The sequence below is a fragment of the Notothenia rossii genome, assembly GCF_949606895.1.
Source record: "Notothenia rossii genome assembly, chromosome: 8".
Taxonomy (NCBI): Eukaryota; Metazoa; Chordata; class Actinopteri; order Perciformes; family Nototheniidae; genus Notothenia; species Notothenia rossii.
In genome coordinates, this window is record NC_136906.1 from 8,348,397 (window position 1) to 8,365,188 (window position 16,792).

The following is a 16,792-nucleotide window of genomic DNA, read 5'->3' on the forward strand; positions in this document are numbered from 1 at the left end:
AGTACAATAACTTCAGTTTTGGTCGTGTTTAACATCAAAAAATTTAAGGTCATCCACGTTTTTAAGTCCTTGAGGCAGTCTTGAATTTTATTTAGATGATTAATTTCATCAGGCTTGATTGATAAATATAGTTGAGTATCATCCGCATAACAATGAAAGTTTACAGAATGATTCCTTATAATATTGCCTAACGGAAGCATATATAGGGTGAACAAAATAGGTCCAAGCACTGAGCCCTGTGGCACTCCATGGCTAACTTTGGTTTGCATGGAAGATTCATCGTTGACACGTACAAACTGAGAGCGTTCAGATAGATAGGACCTAAACCAGCCTAAAGCAGTTCCCTGTATGCCAACTAAGTGCTCTAGTCTTTGCAATAGGATATCATGGTCGATAGTATCAAATGCAGCACTAAGATCGAGCAAGACAAGAATAGAGACAAGTCCCTTGTCAGAGGCTATTAGAATGTCATTTGTGACTTTAACCAGAGCTGTCTCTGTGCTATGTTGTGTTCTAAAGCCAGACTGAAAATCTTCAAATAAATCATAGTTTTTTAAGTAATCACACAGCTGTTTTGCGACTGCTTTCTCAAGAATCTTTGAGAGGAACGGAAGATTAGAAATAGGTCTATAGTTGGCTAAAACCTCTGGATCGAGGTTGTGCTTTTTAAGAAGCGGTTTTATCACTGCTACTTTGAATGATTGTGGAACATAGCCTGGTAATAAAGACATATTCATAATATTTAATAAAGAAGTGCTAATTAATGGAAAAACTTATTTTAACAGCTTAGTTGGAATCGGGTCTAAGATACACGTTGATGGTTTAGAAGAGAGAATCATTGAATTTAATTGTTCAAGGTTTATGGCTGAAAAGCATTCTAGTTTACTATCTAGTGTAATATTAGAACTTACGTTTCCGGGAGCTGTTGATAACACTATACTGGTTAAAGGCAAGAGGTCATTGATTTTGTTTCTAAGAGTAACAATTTTATCGTTAAAAAAGCACATAAAATCATTACTACTGAGTGCTATGGGAATATAAGGCTCAGTCGAGCTGTGGCTCTCTGTCAGCCTGGCTACAGTGCTGAAAAGAAATCTTGCATTATTCTTATTCTCATCTATTAATGAAGAGTAGTATGCTGCTCTCGCTTTACGCAGTGCTTTCTTATATTCATTGAGTGTAATATGCCAAATTAAACGAGATTCTTCAAGTTTAGTGGAACGCCATATCCTTTCAAGTTGTCTCGACTTTTGCTTTATTTTGCGGGTTTCGGCATTATGCCATGGAGCTAATCTATGTTGTTTTATTTTCTTCTTTTTCAAAGGAGCAACAGAGTCTAATTTTATTCGCAGCGCATCTGTAGCACTATCAACAACATGATCAATTTGGGGTGGTGTACATTTTGTATAAGTTTCCTCCCCTACATGCAGACATGCTATCGAGTTAAGTATTGGTGGAATCTCTTCCTTAAATTTGGCTATAGCACTAACAGATAGGTTTCTGCTGCAGGAGCTTTTGGCTAATGCTTTGTAGTCTAGTAACAGTACTTCAAAAGTTACTAAGAAATGGTCGGATAAAGCAGGATTATGCGGTTCGACTAATAGTTGCTCAATTTCAATACCATAAGTCAGAACAAGGTCAAGAGTGTGATTATAGCAGTGGGTTGGTTTATTTACACTCTGACAGAAACCAACAGAATCTAATATAGAGTTAAATGCAACAGTAAGGCTATTTTTATCATCGTCAACATGAATATTAAAGTCACCTACGATAATTACTTTATCTGTTTTAAGTACCAAAGCTGATAAAAACTCAGAGAATTCTGATAAGAATTCTGAATAAGGACCTGGTGCACGGTACACTGTAACAAATAAGATTGGCTGCAAAGTTTTCCAGGTCGGATGCGTAAGACTGAAAATGAGGCTTTCAAAGGAGGTATAATTTAATTTTTGTTTAGTATTGATAAGTAAACTTGAGTCAAAGATTGCTGCAACTCCACCTCCTCGGCCCGTGCCTCGGGCAATATGAGTATTGATATGGCTGGGTGGAGTGGCCTCATTTATGCTGACATATTCTTCATGTCTCAACCAAGTTTCAGTGAGACAGCATATATCAATATTATAATCTGATATTAAATCATTTACCAGTATTGCTTTAGATGCTAGAGATCTTATGTATCAAGGACACAAAGATGACATTTATGGATTATTCCTACTTTTGAGCATTTACCTTGTTTTTCCATAGCATACATTAAAATAATTAAATTTTCTGAAATTCTGTTCAAAAGGGATGTTCTTGGTTAAATTTAAAAAGAGATAGCAATGCTATTGTTAAACAAATAGCCACTCAATTACGAGCTGATACGAATGTGGTTTTTACTTTCATCTTCTGTATGTTTACTGGACCAATAAAATAAACCTTTTATGAGACAATGAAGTGAACATTACAAAAGGAATCTCAGGCAAGTTTGTATCATCCAAATAAAACAAAATGTTTAGCTTCCACGAGGCAAAAGGAAATCAAAAGACAATTTGGCATCAATTAATGCAGTGTGCATATTATATTGCATAACCTCCTAACATTGTTCCCCACCTCCTAGTATTGTATTACAGCCCATTTTATGAGAAAGTTCATGCACTTTGTTGAGCTTGTCCTTAACGTCAGGTTAAGCACCTTGTCAGACACATTCCTGGAATAAGTAATAGCCCAAGGGTGATAATAAACACAGATATAATCAACTGCTAAAGATGCGTGTTGCCTTGGTCTGCATCTCTTAGATGAATGAGCCAATATGTGAGGATGTGTGGTATGCTGGTGCAGTTAAGGGAGTTGTTTACTTCATCAAGTTTTAGTCAATTTAGCCAAACGTTGCTTCTTTTTTTAGGGGTGAAATTTCACACTGCATCCAAACAAGATCTTGAAAAAGTTATTAAAAGGTCCTTTGCAGTTTACAGCGTGATGGCCCTCTCTCATAGAGCATATGAGACTGGGTCAAATAAATCTGATTCACATAAAATATGAATTTAAAGCAATAATGACATTATTGTTGTACATGACATGACATTTCTAACAAAACAGGAGTCCTCCACTTGAAAGGGTAACACAACTAAATGACAGATCATAAAATAAAATGCCGTGCAAATAAACAGATAAATCAGTTAGGTTGAAAGGTTAGCGTTGAGGTAGAGAAAGACATTGACAATCACACATGTTAAGGTCCATTTCTCAGTATGTATCTGAATCAGTGCCTATTTTTATGTTTCTGATTATACCCTCCCCCTTCCTTCACTCCCCCATTCAGTTCTCCCCTCCCTCACCTGCCTGCTGCCTTCATTTGAAGACCTTTATCTTGCCGCTGCGGTCAAGAGAGACGCATCCAAGTATTAATTAGAATTATTAAAACACTGGTATGAAAGCGTCTTTGACATCAACACTTTAGAAATAGAAACCAGCAAAAGAAATATGTTGACATTTTAGATTAATTAATTTAAAATCAATAACGAATCTGCTAGAATCTACACAAACAAATAATTAAAAACAAGAAAACGCGAAATAAATATAAGTGTATATATAAATAAAAGAAATCCTGTCTCCTGCCCTAAATCTCTAAAAACAACAGTTAATCGTAGAACCTATTCAACACTTGGTTAACAGGTATAGCTCTAATGTTATGCAGATGATACTCAACTGTATCTCCAAACCAGAAAATATAATTGAAATACAGGTTCTTTTTAGTATTGGAAAGACAGTAGAAACGCCAAGGGCAATTCTTCAAGCTGCATCCCAAATCTTTTAAATTCCTTTTTTAAAGAATTTTCTTTTATCTTGGAAAGGCATTTTGACCTCGGGCATAGTTTTTCTGTCTGCTTAAGTCTTTAGACAAAAGGTTTAAAGTGACGGATCATCCCGCTCTCAGGCAGGGTGTCAGACTTTGTAATTCTCCACATGAAATGTATAAGTCTCTTTTTTTTGTTTACAAGGCATTTTTTTAAGTTTTCATGTTGAACTTATTGATTAATTTACAACCAAATATTAGTTATAGTATTGTTGGTATTTTTACCCTCACGTCCACGTTTTGTCAAAGCTAATAGAGAGAAAATGGATGCACCCCGGGCCTGTAATCACTTAAAGCGGACCTATGCAAAATGCACTTTTTGATGTCTTTTCTACATAAAGATGTGTCCCCGGTGTGTCAGGGAACTCACGCAGCGTCAGAAAATAAAACCCTTTCTCTTTTCCTCCACACCCACATCTCTAAAAACGGGGATACAACGGAGCTGATCCAGATTTGCGTCCGATTTGACGTAATATCTGAAATGTGGACCCACGGCCCTATCAGAAAGTTGCTATCGGAAACAATGCCCGACTGTTTTGGACGTAATATGGTCGGTGCATGTTTACATTAGCATCACTAACACTCAGAGCTAACCTGTACTGGAGAGCATGTGTGTGAAGAAGCAGGAAGTAAAAAGGAACTCACCTTGTGGTATAACCGGCAAGAGAGAAAGCCTTTGAGCTCCATACTGTTTCAGAAAGAATCCTTGATAATCCATGATATGGAGTTTCATCACGGCAGCATTTAGTTTAGACAGTAGCTGCCAGGTCCCGCATGAGCTCAGCCCCCTCGTTTTATCAAATCTTTATTTTTTTTAAAGCTTTATACCCCAAATATGCACTTTTGAAACAGGAAGTGAAATAGAGCGATATGAGGCATGGCTAGAATGGGTGATCTGTTTGGTATTTTGAGCAAAACACTTAGACATGTTATCTATATATTTGTCTATATCTGAGACCTATGCTATTGCCTAAAAATAGCATTATAGGTGCACTTTAAATATGTCCCAGTTTATACAAAACATCCTAACACACACACACACACACACACACACACACACACACACACACACACACACACACACACACACACACACACACACACACACACACACACACACACACACACACACACACACACACACACACACACACACACACACACACACACACACACACACACACACACACACACACACACACACACACACACACACACACACACACACACACCTCAGTCTTTATACAGAATCTAAATCTCTGTAGGGATTGGTCTATTCTCTGGAATGTTGTTCATCAGCCCCATCGAAACACACACTCACACAACATCCTCGACCAGTTGACATTATTTATGAGCAGAGGCAACACCCCACACACCTGTAGCTTCTTCAGTTGATGTGTTTTAAGGTGAGCAATTGGGAAAGAGTATGATGTTATTGGGTCATTATAACAGAGCAAGAAAACTAAAAACCCTCATGGTTTAGTCTGCGATTAGAAATGGGCTCTGGGTTGGGAGGTCAGTGATTCTAACCAGTTCACATGGAAGCCATTTTTTATTACAACATTTTTCCAGCTTTCCTCAACATACATTTGTTTTTTTAGGCAAGGCACTCCCAGCCCCCAGCAGATCTATATGATCCAGTGACGAACAGCAGAAAAAAGGTTGTGCAACTGGCCTGCTCCTGAAAATGAAAACCTTCCCAGACTTCTTTTGAGTTTTGAACTTAATGATGTGAACATTACAAAAGGAAACTCAGGCAAGTTTGTATCATTCAAATAAAACAAAATGTGTAGCTTCCACGAGGCAAAAGGAAATCAAAAGACAATTTGGCATCAATTAATGCAGTGTGCATATTATATTGCATAACCTCCTAACATTGTTCCCCACCTCCTAGTATCGTATTGCAGCCCATTGACAAAACATTTTTTTGTCATTTACTTTTTTTTTTTTTTCTGCACAGCAATAATAAACAAACGTTTTAAAAAGAGCTATATGAAATTGTGCAAGACTTCAAAGATTTGTTTGGGAGTAACACATGCTAGATTATTGGCAGGTAGCTATATTGAGAAGTTTGCCTATCTCTCTCAGACTGCATCTGTCTGGTATCAAATTACAGTTTCTACCAAAACGACTGAAATCAGCCAAAAATAATTAAGATGTTACATTTTTTTAGACTGACCAGGACCAATTCCTCTTTTGAATCTCAGCGGGTTTCTCACTGCTTTTTTGAAATACAAAGTCGACTGGCATATAACCCTGATAAACATCTTTTGTAGGTTAAACAAACAACATATAATGTGTTAATAAGTCAGCTTTAGAGGTGCCAGTAAAAGGACATATAAACCTTCCGACAGAGCTAGGCTAGGTGTTTCCCATTGTTAACATTCTTCTTCTTCCTCACATAATTCTCAGAAGGAAAGGGAATTCGCCCATTTCCCCAAATTAGCTTTTTGATACACTGGCATAATTTTTCCACACAAATAAAAAAGTTACGTTATGTCCGGGATTTAAATGATTCAAGCTAGTAATGTGACGTAATGTGGCGCTTTGGTACGAACGAAGGGAACCGAGTCGTACTTGGTGAGAGCCGTTCATTTTATCGTTGGTTCACTGCCTGCCATAAATCCACTCGCCTTTAGAGGAACTTGCTTTCCTGAATGCACATTTGCCATAGATGATGGTATAACGCATGCTGCTTGAGTAGTAGTTTGGCTGGCTGAGCGATGTAGCAAGTTATACATTTTCTGTGAGTAAAAGTAGATTTGTGGCAATACAGTCAATCATTATCCTGGTGATTATTTCGCAGATAAGCCTATTAACCCCGCCCCCTTAAAAAAAACGGTTCTTTTGAACAGCTCTCGGAAAGGAACGGAGCCATCTCTAATTCAAGCATTACTATAGATGTTACATGTATGTTACATGTTATGTTAAACTGACACTGACTTTTTTGATTTACATAGGATAACAGACCTTCTTGTGAAGCTTCATAGTTTGTGTTTAAAGCCACTTACCCAGCTTCCGTATTTAACACATTAGGAGTGTGAATGCTCTGACCTTTGCCATTAGAAAACCATTTCACTTCATTCAGGCCTTGCTTTTTTATTCGCTACGTACATATGTGTGTGGCCATGTTCCGATTACTTAGGGTACTAAAATGCTTATTATTTTCTTGCTACATGCATGTTATTCAATTAAGTAAACAATCTTCTCTTTTAAATACATTCAATTTTTTTCTCAGGAAAGTGGTCAAAATGTAAGTTTATGCCGATACATGCATGCCTATCTCTCCTAAAAGCTGTCCTAGCACTTCCGGTCATATTCTAGGACAAAAACTATTTTTGCCTGAAGTCTTTGTCATGTCAGAAAGGCTGCTGAAGGAAAACGAAGCAGCATGAGGAAAACTGGTTATCCTAACCTAAGAGAGTGACACACACATACACACTCCCTCAATAATCTCCCTGACACAAAGAACAATTTAAAATGACAACCAGAACAGCCTTTGAAAGTCACACCTAAATCATTGAGTGACTCATTCAAGTTGCCGAGTCAGTCTTTGTCGGTGAGGGCGGAGCTGTGGGCGTGTGAAGAAAGAAGCCAAGAAGAGGTACAGGTGAGGCAGGTGCATGTCACAGCTATAATCTGCCTGGACTCTACATCAGCAGCAGCTCACACACATCTCTACTATTGACGGCAACACACAGCCAAGGTAAGACCGAGAGATCCAAATGGGATGTAGGGAAAAGCAGATTTGATTGAAAAAAAAGAAGAAAAATCTCAATAACAACTGGTTTTATAAGCTCCGATTTAGCCCGCAGGACCACATTTTAAGAAAGGAAGTCATTTCAATGTTGATGCATATGAGACGGAGTAGGTTCAAATATGTTTTCCATACTTTTTGGTTGGTTTGATGCTTTCAGATAGAAGGACTAGAGCTTTGAAGTTGTAATGCTATACATCAAACCAATAACACATAAAAGGACCATTCTAAAAGCGGTAATTTCTTAAGGCACTGACCGGTTTTCAAAGGAAGCGAAAGCACATTTTTGACAGTTACTGAAAAATAAAAGAGACAGTCCAGAAACGCTAAACTTAATTGAACCTGAAAGCAAGGCGGTACACAGAATAAACAAAGGCTCCTTAAAACAACTGACATATCATTCAAATAATTCCTTTAAACAAACTGAGATCTGTCTGTATCTACAACTTGACAGGCTTTTGTTTTAACTATAACTTCACCTGCAGCTCCAAGTATCTGTGAATTTTTTAGCAGATGGCAAAATGTTGTCTTAGTTCGGTATTTGCCTTATTTGTCTTTGTCCTACAGTCATATATCAAAAATGATCAATGAAATATGCTAAAACTTGTAAAAGGATTTGCAGTGATATATATTACATAACGGTTAAATTGCGGTCAGACTGAGTATCTCAAATCTCCAATCTCAGACTCAATTTAGGAAAAAAGATTGTGGCTTAACTGTTGAGCTCGAATGCATTACATTTATTCTCAACAGTTGAATTAACTCTATTCTTTTTCTGAACTGATGAGTGATTGACATGGTAATTTCCATTTCTGAGTAACCCCTCCTTAGCAGCTGATGGGGCCGGTTTGACCAGCACAGATCCACATACAGTGAGGCCACACCTAAAAATCAGACTCTGTCTCTGGGTGTTAACTTGTCTACAGACAGTAAAACATCATTGAGCGTAACATCAGAAAGACAGAGATCCCCCGAACCCAACTTCTGTGATGTTTTCTCTGGGAAACTACCAGCTAAAAGCCTTAAATCTGGTGTCCACAATTGTTTCTTTAGTTGTCATCAGCATAAGAAGAATTGGAGTTATACTTTTATAATTAGCTTATCTACCGGGCCAGTGCTTCTCATCAGTTGCACCCAATTCCTCCTCCATTGATCCACTCCCACACCTGCCTCAGTGATGAATCTGCAGAGAAAGCTGTTGCTGTCTGAGCTGAGGTCATGTGTGCTCTCTTCTCTCACAGAGGTGATATTGTTTTATCACCAGCCTCTAACTTTCCCCCTCTGTTGTCTTCGCAATGTGGCAGATGAATGTCTTCCGAAACCGCACCCAGACTCTACCTCTATCAGCAGCTTCATGTCACGTCTTGATGACAGAAGCACCATCAACTGTGTCCTACTTATTCAATTGAGCAGATTTTTGCCTACCTATTTGTTTCATGTTTTAAAATTTTTTTTTTTTTATAATCAAAACCAGATCTCTTTTTCCTAAGGATCTTCAATGCACCTAACTTTTGCAACCACTCTGCAGTGCATCTCCAAGCACCATTTGTTATCTTCACTCAAACAAGGACTCTGAAGCTGTGGGTAACAAATATTTCCTAGGTAAACCTAAACCGAAAACACCCTAACTTTCCAATTAATGTTGCACCAGCTGCTTTATGGAAAGCCGCCAACAAGAGAAAAAGCCACTCAGCCAGTTATCCGTGCCTTCGTCTCAGTTTTTACTGTAGCATTGTATCAAAACAGATACACCGGTTGCTGCGAAGAATCAGACTGAAAGGCATTACCGGTAAAATGTTAAAGCTTTGGAAGAACAAGAAACCCCAATTGGAAATGTCACGTTAGTTCATTCAGCCTTTTAAAAAAGGTAAACTGTCAACATGATTCCAGGCAGTTTCTATTTTTTCCTTGAGATGAGCTCACTCGACAGATTTTGAGATAGAGTTGTGCGACGCAGCAGTGACACTCCCCGTTCTGTGACACACAGGAAAACATGCAGTTCGGTCACATTCCTGCACCAACACATAGGCGTATACAGGGTGTGTGTGGGTGTTTGTGGGTGTAGGAGAGGAACTATGGCAACACCTCGATCCATGTAATGGCGTGAGGACAGTGTGTGTTAATTTATAGTAATGTTTGAGTTTAGTGTTTTTTTTAATGATATCTCTTCTTAATTTTACACTAGTGTCAAAAAACTAAAAAGGTTGGACCCCAAAATAGGAAGGAAAAGTGTGGGCCTCATGAGGAAGGAACACAAGTATATATATATATATTTGTGTGTGAGAGAGTGATGAACTACACCTAAATACATGTATTGGCGTGTGTGCGTGTGCGTGTGTGTGTGTGTGTGTGTGTGTGTGTGTGTGTGTGTGTGTGTGTGTGTGTGTGTGTGTTATTTTAAAGTGAGTTTTTTAAATGTATTTCTGATTTTGTACTGAGATGTAGAACAAAAGGAAAGGGTGGACCCCGCATTTGTGTGAAATAAGTGTAGGCCTCATTGGGGGGGACACAAGTATGTGTGTGTTTTAAGGTGGAAAAAGGAAGGACATGTAAAAGTGTTGAAACATTTAAAAAAGAAAACAGGATGCAATGACAGAAAAGATGTAACATGATAACAGAACAGGTCTGCTTTCTGTGTGCGGGAATTTAGATGCTTAGTCATGCTGGATTGTGTTATTGTGTTAATAATAATGTGTTGCTATCCAGAGAGACACAAGAAAAGGGAGACAAAAGAGACAGAGGTGGAGTCGTGGGATTCTGTTAGCCGGGTTTTTCCTGTATGCGATCATTTTATTTAACATGTCACATGATTTTGTTTTTCAATGGGCCTAAAAAACAAATGCTTGCAGCCTGTGTTGTCATTTAAAGCAATGTATTTATCATTTAGTATTTGAAATGCATTATAGCTAGCTATATATATAGGTGGCAGAGGTCCCGTAGCACAATGAAAGATTTTGCTCCTCTAAGTCCTCGGCTCTAAAGTAGTTACAGTAATTACTGAAGATCTTCTGTAGATTTTTACATATCATTTACATTTTGTGACATTTTGAGAGAAAAGGCTTCTAAGTAAGCTAAAGTTAGACAGGGAAGGGGGAGAAAGGGGGATGCAAAACATTACCTGTACTTTTGCAAGTAATTAAGTGTTAAAGTTGTAATCCTGAAGATTGTAATGAAACCAAACCCTGTTTTCTGGTAGTATTTGTATTTGAGTATTTGTATTTGGCAGGGTTTAAGCAAAAGCCAAATGAATGGAAGTGGCTGAGTCTGCCATTTTGCACATACAACTATACGCAGGAAAAAATGCATGCACATAAATATGGATATAAATCATAAAAAAATGCTAATCTGCATCCCCTCAAATGTTATGTTGATACAGACAACAATACAAAATAAAGCTGTTCAGGTTATTCATATTAACAACAAAATAAGATGACGATTCTATCGATGATGAAGCTTGAGCAAAATAGTCAAATAAGACATAATTATAGGCAATTTAAAGGTTGTGGTAAAATGACATTTCTGATAAATCATCTAAATAGTCCAAAATAAAACAAATAATTCCCTGCATCCTTCCAAGCATTTTTACTGCGTACCGACACCATTTTTTTTAAAAGCCTGTAGGTGAGCGACCACACCTGAAATCTGCCGGCAATGACTCAAAAGAGTCCCTACCGAGGCATTTCCTGCCAGGAATACTGAAAAGAAACATCCATACAATGCAAAACATTGCATAACAGGTGCTAACATAAACATGTGTCAGTAAGAGATGACAGTGGATTTTAGTCATGCTTCGGCTCTATCTGCTGCAGCAATCAGCAGAAACACAGTTTTCTTGAAAGTAGCGTTACAGCATTGAGAAAGATCTTTGGAATGTATCTTCTGTTGACCAATCACAACAGAGCCGGCCAGCTAACCAATCAGAGCAGACTGGGCTCTGGTTTCAGACAGAGGCTGAAAAGAGGTGCTGCAGCACAGGCAGTATGAGAACAATAAAGACCTTTCTGAACATTAAAGCATGGAGACATGTCACAGTGGAGCAGTGTTTCTCAAAGTGGGGCGCGCAGAGGCATGACAGGGGGGGGGGTGAGAGACCAGGAGAAAAAATGGTTTAAAAAAAAGAAATCATAATTTTGAAAGATTATTGTTACTTATTGTTCTAGGAAAGGGATTGCACAATTGTATTATGTATTTATTTATTTTTGAGCACACAGACTTATGGAGCATTGTTTTATTAACACTGTTCTAGCAGTGTTTTTTTTTTTTTTTTTTTAATTTTTTTAAAGGAATGCTCACATTCATATATTCATAAAGTTTGAGAACCACTGCAGTAGAGACACAAAATACAAACCTGAAAATGAGTGTAATATGCCCTTTTTAAGTACATTTTGAAGCCAATACTTTTGTGCTCATACTTAAGTAAGATTTTGAATGCAGGACTTTTACTTGTAACATAGTATTTTTATAATTTACTGGTTTTAAGTACAGTATGTATCTAAGTACTTCTTCCACCACTGATCATACTGCTGTGTATTTTGTCGTCACTTTTAAATGCAGAAGAGCACATTTTTTAAACAATCTTTCTATTACCTCTTTCAGCACAATGAGTACAGATGGGAAGATTCCTCCTCCCTACGGCATACCAGGTAAACCTGAACGCACCACGCTCACACACATCATCATAAACAGCCCGGCTAATTAACTATTAATTAACTTGTGTTGTTTTGTCTGTCCTCCTCTCTTGCTTTTTTCCAGTTGAAGGGCAGGGTAAGAATGATGTGACGGTTTACCATGTTCATACTCCGTTCACCCCTCCTTCACACGAACAGCAGCAGGCCTCTTATGTCCCACCAGGTAAGCATGATCTAAAATGACTCTATGCATCCTCTCAAAGTCCCGAAGGCCAGGAACAACAGAAATCAATTTTTAAATGCACATTTAATTCATGTGACCTAATTACTAATACATTTTTAGATTACCCCAGATTCAAATGCAATGCCAATAAAGACAAGAGAAACTCAAACCTGTTTTCATTGTAAAGCACATCAAAAACCATACCTACAAGAGAAGAGACGAGGTATATTGCCTTATAAGTTAAGTTAGCTAAATCAATCAAATGTAGGTAAATTATGCTTAATACTTGATTATGCTTCTTTTTTTAAAACAGCCATACATCACAGCTCTCCGTAGGGTTTCATTTATTGTGTTAGCAGCTCATTCACAGAAGCCTCAGATTGCTTACTGTATAATAAGAGGAAATAATATGAAGTTTATTTCAAGCTTGTTGTGTAAATAATTTTTATCAACTAACATTTGTTTTCAGCTTTAACTGACTGAATGTATTTGAAGTGGGCTTCGTAACACATGAATACTACTGTGTACAATGTGTTTTCATCTCTATTTAAGAAGTACAAGACAAGCAAAAGTTTCATTTGTGGGCCATATTTCATTATACTTTTTGAATTAGCTGAGCACCGTTTCAAAATGACTCGCGGGCCGCATTTGGCTCGCGGGCCGTAGTTTGGACCCCTGCTCTCGTATTCATAACCTTATCCAACCTACCTTCTCTTCCCTCTTGTAGTGCACAGCGGTGGAGGAGGAACGGGGGTTGACGATGGCAAAAGGAGGTATGTGAGCTACGAGGGGGGGCTGGGTAATGACCCCGGCATGACGACCTGCACCTCCTGTCAGCAGCAGGTCATGACCAACGTCACCTACAAAGCAGGGACGTACGCTTGGCTCATGTGCTTACTCTTCATCTGCTGCGGGTGAGTCTGAGCTTCAGGGTTTGTGGATTTCTGCAGACAAACTAAAACAACATGTATTTAATTTGACCTCCATACCCACAGAGTACACTATAATAGCAGATCTACCGAAGGTGATATTGTACTTTAGTGAGGCAACAGCCTTTTCAAAATTTCAATTTTCCAAATATAGCTGAGCTGAGATACAATTCAAGGCCTCAGAGCAGTTGCTTTTTTTGTTTGTAAAATCGACTCAAGTTGCTAAGTGTGGGGATAATGTGTCCCTCACTTCACCAAGAATTCTCAAAGTGAGCTCGATGGCATTATCCTTATTCTCCAAAAAGTCAAACCATACATATCTTATGATAAAGATTTTACAGATTTTTACAGCAGTTTACCAGGAACTACTAAACTGTTTACGAATGAATTATTCGAAAATATATCATTCAGAAAAGTTTAAAATGCTCAGTGAGTGTATAAAACAGTTTTTATTTTGTAATAGACAACAAGCCTGTATCTGCACCAAGGCTTTAGTCTCTCTACTACATAAGGGTCTTTGAATTCTTTTAAAATTAGAAACCATATCATTTGTTTGTACAGTCCCTAAAAAAGTGTATTTTAAAAATGTTCCCATACAGTTAAAGGACACTAACTCCATGTATGTATGTGTGTATGTGTGTTGCAGGTTGTTCTGCCTGTGCTGCCTGATTCCTTTCTTCTTGAAGGACTTCAAGGATGCGTACCACACCTGCCCTCGCTGCAACAGAGTGCTGCACGTTGAAAAGAAAAAGTGCTGCAAATAATGATGAACCTGATGGCAGAAACAGACCCGTAGAAATAATAAATAACATCCCTTTACCTTTTTGGCTAATCAGTTTCACCATTTTTACGAAATGGACAAAGGTGCAGTACAATGTTTTTATTTCTATGGATGAGCCATTGCATTTGCTGAAGCTAAATCCAAAATCATATTATTATGAAACGGACTGGGACTCGATGTGATGTCATAGCTTAAATGTGATGTGCACACTTTTTAAAGCTCTGGCTTGTTTAAGTCCATTAGCTTAATTTTTAATTTAAAGTCTTGAAGTATATTTGTAGATCAAATAATATAAATCTTTTATCAATAGCGATCAATATCAGGATTTTTTGAAAAATTAAGAGAAATGCTTATATTGTGTTAATTGAATGTCTTCCCTATGATTTTTTTTAACGCTTTATATCTCTGCATTACTTTTATAATGAACTTGAATATGTTCATACATTTTTCATCTCATTCTATATTTAATTTTTGGGCACATCAAACAGCAGTTTTCTTTCTAAAATTGGTAATATAGGACTACCGTTTCCTATGACTAAATAAATGTTATCCAGTCAGTTTGACCAATTTTTAAAATGTCTTTAGATTCGTGGTTGGGCACAAATGGGTTAAGCAGACCCCATGCACTTTTTGGGATCCGTTTTATGTGTGTCCCATTCCAGCAGAAAAAAACTATATATATATATATATATATATATATAATCCTTTTCAGAAACATCTGCATACGTGTTGTTCAAATGAAGGGCTTGTAAATAAACTGTTGTATGTACCTTTTCTGTACTTGGGAGAAGCAATAGACACATTTCCACAGATGTGGACAATAAAGTAAATCTATCTATCAAATACTTTATGTTTCAAACAATGTTTATTTAAAATTGCATGTGACACAGTGACGCCAAATCAATGCAAATTGTATTAACACATTGGAGAAGTACGACACCTCTTTTTATTTGATTATAGCCTACCTTCTATTTTTTATGAATATGTCTATATTATATTATTATTATTAATATTTTAATCAAATTCAGCATTTTTAAATTGGAACGTTTTCTTCTTCAATATAATTTCACTTTAAAGGGGACCTATCATTCAAAATGCTATCAGAAACAATGCCTGACTGTTTTGGATGTAATATGGTCGGTGTTGACATTAGCATCGCTAACACTCAGAGCTAACCAGTAGGCCTACTGGAGAGCATGTGTGTGAAGAAGCTGGAAATAAAAAAGGAACTCACCTTGTGGTATAACCTTTATATATACAGTCTATGGGTATAACCGGCAAGAGAGAAAGCATTTAAGCTCCATACTTTTTCAGGAATAATCCTTGATAATCCATGATATGGCTTTTCATCACGGCAGTATTTAGTTTAGACAGTAGCTGCTGGGTGCCGCATGAGCTCAGCCCACTCCTTTTTTATTTTGGATACATCTTTTTTTTTTTTTTTTTAAAGCTTTATAGGCTGCACTAGAGAGAAATCTCTCTTATCTCTCTATGACTCTGGGCTACCCCAAATCAGCACTTTTGAAACAGGAAGTGAAATGGAGGGATATGACATGAGGCATGGCTAGAATGGGTGATCCGTTTGGTATTTTGAGCAAAACACTTCTTAGACATGTTTTTTTAAATTATATATCCGAGACCTATGCTATTGCCTAAAAATAGCATGATAGGGGACCTTTAAAACCTGAGACAGTGAGGATGTCTCGATTTGATTTTTTCAGTCCACCTTTTACAAGAATGTATATATTTTTTGTAAATTATTTTGTATTACTAACCTGGATAGACCTCTTTTTATTGGATATTAGGGCTTCTTCCATTTTAACGGCAAAAAGTAGGCCTAACGTTACCCTATAGGCTTGTTGAGGCTGTCGAGGCTAATGATAAAGCTAGCTAGCAGTAACTTAAAACGGGAAAAGATGGGAGAAAAATAAGGCTGTTAGGAATTTCCAAAATGCTGAGACATAACAAAGTTCTAAAAAACTCAAAGTGAGAAAATTGGAATATATCAACTTATTATGGACCCAAAAAAAATGTACTTTCCTGGCCCCCACCATTTGTGGCAACACCTCAGAACTCCTAGCGGGCTAGCTTTCACATTATTTAAATTAAGAAAGAAAGTTAACCCTTTTTGAAAACGTACCAAATTATGAATACCACATTAAGGGGGGACATTAATATGGATTCTTAGTGTTAACACAGCACATTATAAAGCAATTATAACTGCTAAACATTAGCTTGTTAGCGCGCTATTTCTTTTTAGCATTAAGCTAGCTCAAAGCCAAGGTGCAGAACTGTAGTCTCGTTTAAATTGAATAATGTTGTCTTGGGATTTGGGGAAGCATGCCGAGCTCTGTCCAGCTAATTATTGCTCAATGGAAAAAAGTTTTATGGCAACTTAAAATATCGAAGTTATAGTTGGACATTTTGGAAACAATACACTTATTCGCTTTCTAGGCACAAGTTGGATGAGAAGATTGAGTGGTACCGATTTTCTCACCCAACTCCACCAAAATAAAGAAACTAGTGCATTTCCCAAAAATGTTGAATCCTTTTAACAGTGTTTCAGGTCAAACACTGGTGTGGAAAAGCAGCAGAGTTGTGTTTTTTGTTTTTATAGAAAATTTTATTCAACATACATT

The 16,792-nt window shown here is 37.4% G+C and overlaps 1 protein-coding gene across 1 annotated transcript; it reads left to right on the forward strand.

Annotated features, from left to right (window-relative positions):
• Positions 1-7,428: 7,428 nt before the first annotated feature.
• On the forward strand, positions 7,429-14,998 carry litafd (LITAF domain containing). Its single transcript, XM_079646853.1, has 5 exons — positions 7,429-7,541; positions 12,189-12,235; positions 12,345-12,443; positions 13,171-13,357; positions 14,019-14,998. The coding sequence occupies exons 2-5, from the start codon at positions 12,193-12,195 to the stop codon at positions 14,134-14,136; spliced, it is 447 nt and encodes a 148-aa protein (XP_079502979.1). The 5' UTR covers positions 7,429-7,541; positions 12,189-12,192; the 3' UTR covers positions 14,137-14,998.
• Positions 14,999-16,792: the final 1,794 nt, after the last annotated feature.